Source organism: Bactrocera neohumeralis, chromosome 2 (assembly GCF_024586455.1).
Source record: "Bactrocera neohumeralis isolate Rockhampton chromosome 2, APGP_CSIRO_Bneo_wtdbg2-racon-allhic-juicebox.fasta_v2, whole genome shotgun sequence".
Lineage (NCBI taxonomy): Eukaryota > Metazoa > Arthropoda > Insecta > Diptera > Tephritidae > Bactrocera > Bactrocera neohumeralis.
Window position 1 is genome coordinate 69,893,492 of NC_065919.1, and position 11,042 is coordinate 69,904,533.

The 11,042-nt window shown below is 34.7% G+C and overlaps 1 protein-coding gene across 1 annotated transcript; it reads right to left on the bottom strand.

The window, feature by feature from the left end:
• Window positions 1-762, bottom strand: LOC126760763 (uncharacterized). Its single transcript, XM_050476647.1, has 2 exons — window positions 748-762; window positions 1-642 (listed from the first exon to the last, which is right to left on the bottom strand). Exons 1-2 carry the CDS (start codon window positions 760-762, stop codon window positions 1-3), a joined length of 657 nt encoding a protein of 218 aa, XP_050332604.1.
• Window positions 763-11,042: the final 10,280 nt, after the last annotated feature.

Consider the following 11,042-nt stretch of genomic DNA (forward strand, 5'->3'; position numbering starts at 1 on the left):
TTAGAACCTTCTGCCGGGTGGCAAATACGCTTGTGCTTGTGGTGGAATGTAGGTGTTGGCGGGGGCAGCGGGTGCGGGTGCGGCTGCGGCCAATGGAGCTGGAGCTGGAGCGGCAACTGGAGCTGCTTTGCTGGCGAAGTCCAAAACAGGCGCTGAACCGGCATTGTGATTGCTTGAAGCACCAGGCAACGAGTCATATTGCGATTGGATAGCTTGCTTGGCATTCTCAGCATCGGCTGGGGTGCGGTATTTGACAAAGTGTACTTCTGGTTTGCTGCCGGTGCTCTGTACCGAGTTCAATTTGTTGGCCAAATCACCGATATCAGCTTGCTTGGTCAACACATAGATGGCAGTGCGTTCTTCGCCAGCCGATTTAGCCAATTGCAAAGCAGCATTTTCGAGTCCGGTGTTCTCGGGTCCCTTAACGAAGATGACACGCAAGTTCTTCTTCAATGCATTGCCGATATTGTCAGCGGAGCCGGCATCATTGAATTCATGTTCGGGTGCTGAGTAAGTGTAGTATTCCTTATTGAATTCGCTGACTGGCTGAATGGGTTGGGAGAGTTGAGCGGCACCCACTTGTGGCTGCGTATTGGCGGCATATTCGTATTGAGCAGCAGCAACAGCAATCAGACAAAGCACCTGCAAGTGATGGGAGGGAAAGTGTGTGAATATTAAAATTTATGATTTTTTTTTATGTAATTCTTTAGAATATGTAATTTTGTTACTTTTTGCTTGACAACTCACCACAATCACACGCATTTTGTTGTTTGTAGAGAAGGTTTTGGCACGGAGCGTTTATTACTGTATGAGTATCGAACTGTTTATGTCCTAACAAAGCCACGCTCGCACTATTTATACTCGATCAGCTACGCACCGATGCTGAAATGTGCCGTCGTCGCCGCCCTACGCACTACAACAACACCACCAACACCGCCAACACATGTTGCGCCTAATTGCAGCTGCTTCCAGAGCAAAACTTGTTCCATCCAACAAATTAATTATATTCAGCCTATGTTTGTATGTATGTATGTGTGTCACCAACAAAGTTAATGGTGCATAGTTTATTTTTTTTTCTTTATAGCAGAGGGTCTATTACAAAATTGTATCTAAAATATTGCCACAATTAAGACCACAGGGGCTGTCAACACATTCTCCATGTGGTCAGCGTACTTCTTTGAGGGAATCGAAGTCCAAAGCCGCCGCAGCTTAAAACTGGAAATTTTGAATTGCACTATTAAAATGCATTTCCAATAAGAAAATATATATTAAAAAAAGTTTGAATATTCAAAATTATAAATATTTAAAAAACTGTAACGCTATTTGCATACGAAGTCGAGCACTTATAGCCTTATACCACGCCCCAGCAACCAAAAACGCATAATTAGTTATATATTTATAACCAAAGACACACATTTACACATATAGGACAAATTTTAAAGTCTGACAAATTAAATGCACAAATGCAATGTGTTTTCCTGGGCTTTTTCCAATTTTAATAGCTCCCCCATTTCATTGCTTCATTGTTGTTGGCACTCACATTTGCATTGCATGTGTAGGGGTGTGCGGGTTTGTGCGCGTGCGTGCTGTCATTTGGCCATATTTCTTCTGCACATTGCTTTCTGCTTCTTCCGCTTTGCCAAATGGTTTCAACCAATAGCGAGTTGGCGCTGCTTTCGCTGTTAATTTGATTATGTTTTTGCAAAATCGCTGTTTTGTAGATCCTAAAACTATGCTTCGATTTTACTTTTAGCAGTATATGTAATTTGTTTGCGAAATTTTGAGTATTTCTTGAATATATTCGATACAATGAAAATTTTTGGGGTTATAGCGAACTCAACGTATTGAAACTCCATATCTATTCCTGTAAGGAGAGCAAGTTATTATCCGTAGGAATCTATAGCTTTTCACTAATAATGCCATATTTATCGGCTTGCGCTGGTGATGATATCCATTATATATCTGAATAAAATTATAATAATGAATTAATCAGATAATATTCGCACAGAGTTAAGCCTCAATAAATGCTTTTGCATAAAAGTGCTCTGGAACCGAAAAGAGTGGTATAATGTACACAAAGAGAATATTTTAATGAGTAGTGTGAAGTGTGAAAGTGGATTCTCTGCAGCGGAATTAGAGATATTATGCAATTCACCTACAACTCATCAATTATACAGTTCACCTATTCACCTAAAAGTTTTAATATACATAGTTTTATAAAAGTTTGTGTTCATATTAAATGAATGGAGACTACGAAAAATACTTCAAAAGTGTCTACTTTTTCACAATATAAGTTTTGGAGTGGCACAAAGCATTCAGTGAAAGACATGAAATAAGAAAATTTGCCTCTCGCAAGTTATCCACCCACCTCTGTTAATGACGATAACTCCGAAGAAGTTAAGGCAACAGTGCTTGAAATTTTCGCGAGATAGCGGAGCATCTGAACATCACTTGTGGATCGACACTGTCGTTCACAGGTCAAAATGAAGTGCTGAGCAACGTAGCTGAAGACCTTCATCAAACGCATCTTTATTGGTGGCGTCGACTTATGAATATTATAACAACTGCCCAATAATCCAGGCAGTGGTGCTCCAAAAATGAGCCGAAACCGAAGGAACATAAATTAGCTGGAGACACTGAAAGTCATCCTAACCAAGGATTATAAAAAGTGTATGGAAAATTGGGTTAAACATTAATATGTTAGTATTGGATCAGCATCCTTACAAACAACTTCTCATTCTACATATTGTGATGACAAAAATTATTTCTGTATAAGCGCACCCAGCGAAACAAAAAAAGCTACATCAAGTGTTTTTTATCTGATCACTAAACGTCTGGTGAAAAAAAGAGGAAGAAAACTTCTGAAAGAGAGAGAAGCACCAGTTTAATAGATGAGGGTGCTTAGCAATAAGTTTACAATACCGATTTATGATAAAACCGCAACCGAGCACAGTTGCAGAAATCATTTAGTAATAATATCTTAACTCGAACAGTTCAAAATCGGCTTAACGAGATCGGAATGCTAAGTAAGAAAACTGTAAAAAAACACTCGTGATCAGAAAATTAAAAGCAAAGTGGTTTAGTTGTGTTAAAAATAAACTTAACTGGACGCAAACCAAGTAGAGATCTGTAAGGTTTTTTGACGAGTCGAGGTTTAACGTTATTGAACCTTATTGTTGTCAAGTAGTTCGACGCAGACGTGGTGAAGGTTTCGCATAAAATTGCATTATTCTTACTGTGAAATATGTATAGTATATCGCTGTTCACAGCAGATCTGCCCACAAAATTTTATGTTTTACCAGACTTATTGATAACAACAGTTTTTTGAGGCTTGTATAGTTAGTATCAAATTAATTACCTTAATAATAAAAGATTCTTACTCCGTTCAGATATTGTCAATTTAGTCAACTAATAATTCATCTTAAACATAAAGTCTTATAATTTTTTGTCTAGACGAGCATGACTAAAGGCCTATAAAGTGTTGCTTTCACCCGTCCTTATTGCTAACTATCTGTGCCATTCGGCTGAGATATGACCGTAACGTGAAAACCAAGAGTCGGGTCCGCTGTTTTCTTTTTGATGCTATAAGACATTTCTACCTAAAGTACTGCACCTGTCTATCTTACTTCTCTATTCAACTTAGAAAGAGCGGTTATAAGCTCATGCTTAGCAACAGAGTTCAATTACTCAAAGTATTGATTCGCAAACTTTAAATGATTTTTTCGGCTTTCCATAAAATGTAGAAGCCTTTCCATAAAAGTTTAAATTACAGAAATGAACAGATTATGTTGTAAAACCAATTCACTAAACATTTGCTGGAAAATGAGACCACTACTACAGACACCAAGTATGATGATTATTAAATGGATTTAGTAGCAATTAAGAGAGAAACAATTAAAAATAAAGTTATAAACAAGCTCTTTAGGCCTTAAGTAGATATTTTTTCACTACCTTATGAATCGTTGTGAAGTGGGCTTGAGGTAAAAATACATACACATACATTTGTAAATAATACTTCATATTTCTGTTTATATCATTATGGCCATATTTAAATATTACAAATGGTTGGCAAACCCAGCATTTTTAAATTTCTTTCATAACTAATCAAGCGGTGATTAATTACATTTAATGAACTCAAACTTATTTTTCGATATCTACTCATTTGAATTTCACTTAAGGCAGCGTTGTGTTAAATTCTCAGAATAACACCGAAAATACTTGCAACTGGTGTATAACATTTCGCAAATAACAATGAAACACCAATAATCTGATAGTTACAAAAAAATTTTAAAATTTTTGAATTTAAACAATTTATTTGGGTTAAAGCTGGATTAGCGCTCGTATCAAACGGTTTATATGTCATAAATTAATTGCTTAATAAACTACTAATGACACCCATGGTGAGAAATGGTGAAAAAACATTAACAGGCAGACTGCAGTAGCCACTGAAACTCACATGTAGGTATATTATGACTAATAATCGGTGGCAGACGCGAGAGACTGGTGTGTGAAACTCATCAGCTGTTAGAAGAAAACTTCAGCGGAGTGCAACGAAATCTACATAGAATGTGAACACACATAATTAAAGGGATTTGAAAAGATTTAATTTCTAATATGAGTGACAAGAGATTTGAAATAAAATGAGCATTATTCGATTAAACAAAAACTCGGCCCAAATCCGTCAATGCTTTACACGTTGGTATATGCTGAGCTAACTTTTCGATATTATTAATGACGCTGATTATCATAAGCTGTTAAAATTGCTTATTTTCCGTTGGCAATGTAAACAATTAACTACACTAAATGAGCGCCAGGTATTATGTCACTTGAAAGAAGAAACCATTTTTACTTTGGCTGCACGGAAGCTGGAATACCCTTCACAGATAGAAACTTTGCAGCAGTTAGGTAGATGATTAGCGATTATAAAATAAGAACGATCCGACTATAGAACAATCAGAGAACGACAGACCGGTCAACTCGGCTAGTAACACTGATCGTGTATATATGTATGTATACATTTCACAGAGTTTCCTTGTGTACTGTTGCAAACTTCGTCACAAACTTAATATACCCTCTGTTCAGGGTATAAAAATTAAATAATAGCGTATCTATTTCTTGGTGAACACCTACAGACATATGTACATATGTATATATATATATATGATGCCATTATAAAATTAATTTTACATCACACAACTATTTTTATGACTATAATAAACAAAGCAAATTTTACGCTACCAAACTACACACTGAAAGCGACAAACAAAGAGTCTCCCAAATAATGGCGAACAAAATCAAAAGGAGTTCGAAACACAAAAGATGAAACAAAGACATTTAACAACCTGACATACATATACATATGTATGTATAAAACTATGGCGTCGTAAGGGAAGTAGCTGGAGATGACCAAAGTGAAAAACGATAAGTTGGAAAGCAAAACATAAGTTTGCTCGATTATCAACGAAGGGATTGATGATGTTGATATCTGAACTCTCACAAAAACTTATCATACGAAGTGGATGATCGAATGTCAATTAGTCAAAATTTTGAGACAAATTTTTGAAACATTATCATTAAAGATATGTCAGATTCTTAAAAAATCGGGAGAGAAATGATTGACAAACAAAGGTCACCTCCTAACCGTTTTTTCTTAAGCGCTCTTGTGCTCAAAACATTAATATTCAAATTCAAGAAAAAAGATACACAACCCGACTGAAACTCTGAAGTTATCAGTCTTACTATTAAGTGCGCAACTAAGTTCTCACTGGTTTTTTTTTTAGCAAAACGCAATTTTATTGTAAGAAAATGGTAACAAATGAATTATTCAAAGTATTGCTCATCGTTAGTCACAACTTTTTCCTATCTTTCTGGCAAAACTCGAACGCCATTACGGTAAAACTTGTGATGATATCCAAGAATCAAGCCATTTTTCGATGTCGTCTTTTGAACGGAACTGCTTCTGAGCTAGATCATGTGCCATCAAACGGAACAAGTAACAATCGCACGGTACAATATTTGGGGAATATGGCGGGTGATGTTGGATTAAAGTGTTTCCAAGTTGGTTTTAACGGGTTTGGCGAAGTACGGCCGAGAGTTGTAATGCAGCTGAATCACTTCGTGCTTCTCCTGGTATTGAAGCCAGTGCTCATCATTCCTAGCGCATGCATTCGCTCTAAAATGGTTCACCGGGTGACTCCCAATGCTGAAGCAACCTCTTCTTGCGTTTGACTAGTCTTGTCATTTTAGAATTTAACGGGTTTTAATAATAGAAACCGTGTTTTTATATTAAAATGGTTCTCTATCCTAAATACCATTCCTAAATTGGTGTATTTTTATTCCGCATGAATGTACTTGTATGTTGAGGTCACCCATTCAGTCGCGTCCTTTTGTTTTTTTCTCCATCGTATGTGTATTCGTAGTTTTGCGATTTTATACATTCCTCAAAAGCAATAAAAAAATTTTTTATGTTCAATTTATTATGAGTAATAAAATTATTTTTTATTTTATTATCTAACTTATTCAAAGCGCTTATTAACCAATTCTCAATTTTTTACTTCTTTTCAAGCTTTTCACAATTCAGTCACGCCGCGTTTACGATCTAGATAATTTTTTTACATTTCCGTTTTGTTATGAATTGCTCTAATTTAATATTGAGTTATGCAAATTCATACGACTAATTCAAGAATTCTTATCGAAACCATGATTTTACAATCGATATTAATAATTAACCAATGCGATAATATCTTGAATTTTTTATGCTTTTGTTTTAATCGTAGAACTCGATTCGGCATGCCATTCGATTTGTTTTTCAAGGATTCTTATGTTTTCGGCTTTTTGAAGCAGTTATATAAATATGTACGGGCGCTGGTTTCTAAAAAATAGTTTTATATTTCCAAACTTTGATTATGTTCAGAATTCTTAGTACTATAGTTCAAGATGTTCTTTCTACATCACCCAAAAATGAAACATTATTTTGTTGAGTAATTTTTGGTGTCTTTTGACCAATTTTATCTAATTTCAAACAAAATTAATCAGCTCTTAATACTTTATGGAATAAAATTTTGACTTTACTTAACGAATACTTTTATTGTTACACGAGATGAGAGGAAAAATAGATAGCTTTCTCTTCTGCTTTAGCTCATTGTACGATTTAAGATCAGTGAAAAGTAAAAATTATAAATAAGTTCTGTGCAAGAAATGGAAAATAATCCAAATGTAAGCTAACCGTTAGATTATTAAGTATCTATTGCATTACATTAACATACGATTGGCTTGAAAGAAAATTATATCAAAGTCCTTAGAATCTTTCATGTTTCAAATTCGGAGGTTATCAAAGAAATCTGAACGAAAAGTTTGGATATTTCAACCGACAGTACTGTTATATTGATTTTAAAATATAACGGCGAGCTCTGTGTGGGAATGTGTACTGTAAATCCTTTCAGCTTGAAGTCAGTATATGCTGTACAATAACTGTTACTATATATACAAACATATGTACATACTTGTATATTAGTAATATTTGGTATGCTCATCTCCCCTACTTGTCTATGCGTAACACGACTAAACTCACTTTCCATGCGCTGCGCTCTGTTATCTTTTAATTCCGTGACGTAGCAGTCGTTAATAGCTGGTGCCAGTACGACGCTTAACTCGCTAAGCGGCATTTAACTCGTTGTTATTAAATTTTGGTTATAACCCATTATCATTTACATATTAAATATATACATGTAAATCTATAATTGCTGCGGCATGGCCTAGTTATTTTCCAAGACCTTGACCTATTAACTAATGACAACATATTTGAATGAAATATTTGTTGACAATTCGAAATTTGGAAATTAATGTTAAGTTTCATTTGTTGAGCGTAGGTAATTAATAATGAAACCAAATCTGTTGGGACAAACCCGCAGTCTGCAGCGTCAGACGATTTCAGTTAACAAAAAGTCAAAGTAAAGTGGGGAAATTGAAGAAGTGGAATTATAGTTGAATTTCGAAATTATTTGGAATATAATGCTTCAAATATATATGCTCTTAGATTACTAAAAGAAGGATTTTAATGAGAATGATTAGTTTTTAGTGGATCTGATCCCAATCATCCATTTCCGAAGACAGATTTGGATATCTATAACTGAAACCCTATTTTCCAGAAATACGCTTGGAATTCGAGGTAGTTTAGATATTTATTTACCACCTAAGCTTAAAGATAATGCTTCACAGATTCGAAATAAAATATTTATTATCTGAAATCTTATATACGAACATCTCTAAGGGCGAAACAGTTTCATCAGATGAGACAAATTAAAGCATTTCTTCTATAACAAAGTAAAATTTTATTCTAAAACCTTTTAGTACATGACAACAACAACTTATAATTTCTAAAATGAAATCTTTTATTTATGTATATCAAATTAATAAAAGTAAAATAAATAAATAAGTAAAACTCTTGACGTCCAAGCCTGAGTGGGTCAATATACTCATTTCCATTTGTTATAGACAATTATAATCCGCCTCTGAACAAGCAATTCACAACGCTAATTTACACATTCTTACTAAACGCCAGTCTAACTAATCATAAACACAATTTTGTTTCATTTTGTGCTTGACATTTTTTATTTATAGGTGTCTAGTATCACATGCTAATTAACATCTTTAATATATTTATCATTTGCTGGATTGGGTTTTTTCGTCGGCTTCTCAACGTTTGTCAACATTCTTGAAAAATTTGCTTTATAATTTATGACAAGACCCATAACTAAAACGATAATAATCTTGAATTTATGTTATGGTTAAGCTTCTAGGCAGCTGTAGAGTTCATGACTCAGGCGCTAGTTTGCATAATGCGCTCGAAATTTGAATTACTTTGATCTCGGATGAGAGACCATTAAAAAGGTCAGTTATAATTGGACACTAGCCTAATTAGAAGGCTTAGAGATTGAAAAACAAAAAGACATGCAGACAATGTAGTATTGAAAAAACACCAAATTCAGACAGTCTAAATTTGCCAATTTATATAAATATGTATAAAAACGGTTTTTGTTTTTGTTAATAAATAACTTTTAAAAAAGATTTGCATAAACGCGCATAATTAAACAACATAAGTATCAAGTCAAAATTAATGAAAGTGAGCAGAGTTTTAAAAAATTTAACTTACATTAGGGTGATGTTTGAATTATGAAAGAAAATTATATACTCGCATTTGATAAACGGGTTTCCAGTAAGAAAGATATGATTATTATATGAATTTCAATTTATTTTTATTATTTAAGTACAATTGATACAATTAAATTCTTATTACAACATCATTCAAATAGCCTCCATGACTTCTTTTGCAAAAACGAATTCGATCAACCCAATTTTCGAGTGCTTTTCCTACTAAATCAAGTCGATGGCATGAATACTAACTAAAGCTTTAATAGAGTCTGATTTATTGCTTAAGATCAACGACTTCATATAATCCCACAAAAAGTAGTCTTATGGCGTTGAATCACAACTTCTGAATGGCCTTCAATGTCACAATTTCTTGAAATAATTGAATTTGCAAACTTTCCTCGCAATAATTCGGTTGTCGTACGTGCTCTGTGAACGTAGCTCCGCCTTGTTGGAAACAGATGTTTCAAGATCAATTTCTTTCAACTGTGGCCAAAGAAAGTTGGTTATAATCGATCTATACCGCTCTCCATTGACAGTAATTGTGTCAACAGCTTCATTTCGAAATACATAAGTTCGGACCGATGATTTGACCAGACCAGAAACCACACCAAACGCCCAGTTTAGGTGAATGTAATGATTGTTCATGTATAATTTGTAGATTTTCTTCGCACCAGAATCGACGGTTTTGTTTAATTACCGCAGCACTCAGATGAAAGTGAGTCTGATCGGAGTAGATGATTTTCTTAAAAAAAATCATAATCGTTTTCAAGTTGTTCCAAAGGGAAATCAGCAAATTCACGACGTTAACGGTAGTCTAATGGCTTCAGTTCTTAAGTGAGAACGTTTTTATACGGATGCAAGCCCAAGACTGTCCCAGTTTTTGAGAACGTCTTGGAATCGACATATTCTTCAGCAACACTTGCCTGAACGTCAGCACTATTTTCATTATTTCCAGCGATTCTTAACCTTATTGGCACTTGAATATTATATTGTATAAAGAAAATGTACACTCGAAATTTTCAACATTTCGACGAATAGCGAGCACAGATGGACGATTATTACGACCATAAAATGACAAAAGCGCACGAAAAGTTGCAATTGGAGAACGATTGTTTTGATAATAAAATTGAATAATATGTAAACGTTGTTCTTGCGTATATCTTTGCATGATGATATTGTAAATATTACTGAATACATTATGTTAAATAAGTTCCCGGAAATTCTCATTTTAAATTTTCCAGCTCAGAATATTTCAAAAATGTTTCCCCAGGTTGGCACAACTGTCAGCCACTACTCTGCCAGTTTTTATTGCTATGTGTCATTTAGTTTGTTTACGGCGTCACTAGGAACGAGTCAACAGTTTTGTGTGCGTTACGATTTTTTTTTCGGTTTTGGCTCATTTTTGTCGCGCCATTCCGATGATTGTTGACAAATACAAATTTGAAATATTCTCAGCGGGAAAATTTAAAATGAGAATTTCCGGGTACTTATTTGAAAGAATGTAGAATAAAAAAATATCTTCGACGTCAAACTTAGCGGAACGGAATCGAGGAAACCAAAATTGCACATGTTCGGTTATTAAAATATTAGAACCAGAAACACTATTTACGTTTTCAACTAGCGGGCTGGCATTTTCGCCTATATCTTTACCTCCTTATCTTCCATTTTTGATTATGTCTGTTCTTTGGCTTGCCTCGAAATTTCAGCATAGTCTTATCAGAAATAATGCTATAATATTCAGCTTGAACTGGAAGTAGCCCTTGGAGTTAATTTCAGTGTGGTGCCGCAATACTGGACCCACAGTACTCAACGCATTATTTTGAACTATGTATGTATGTATGTGCTTTTAAGCACCGAGAGACTAGGCCGTCGACGGCAAGTATTCACGTAAA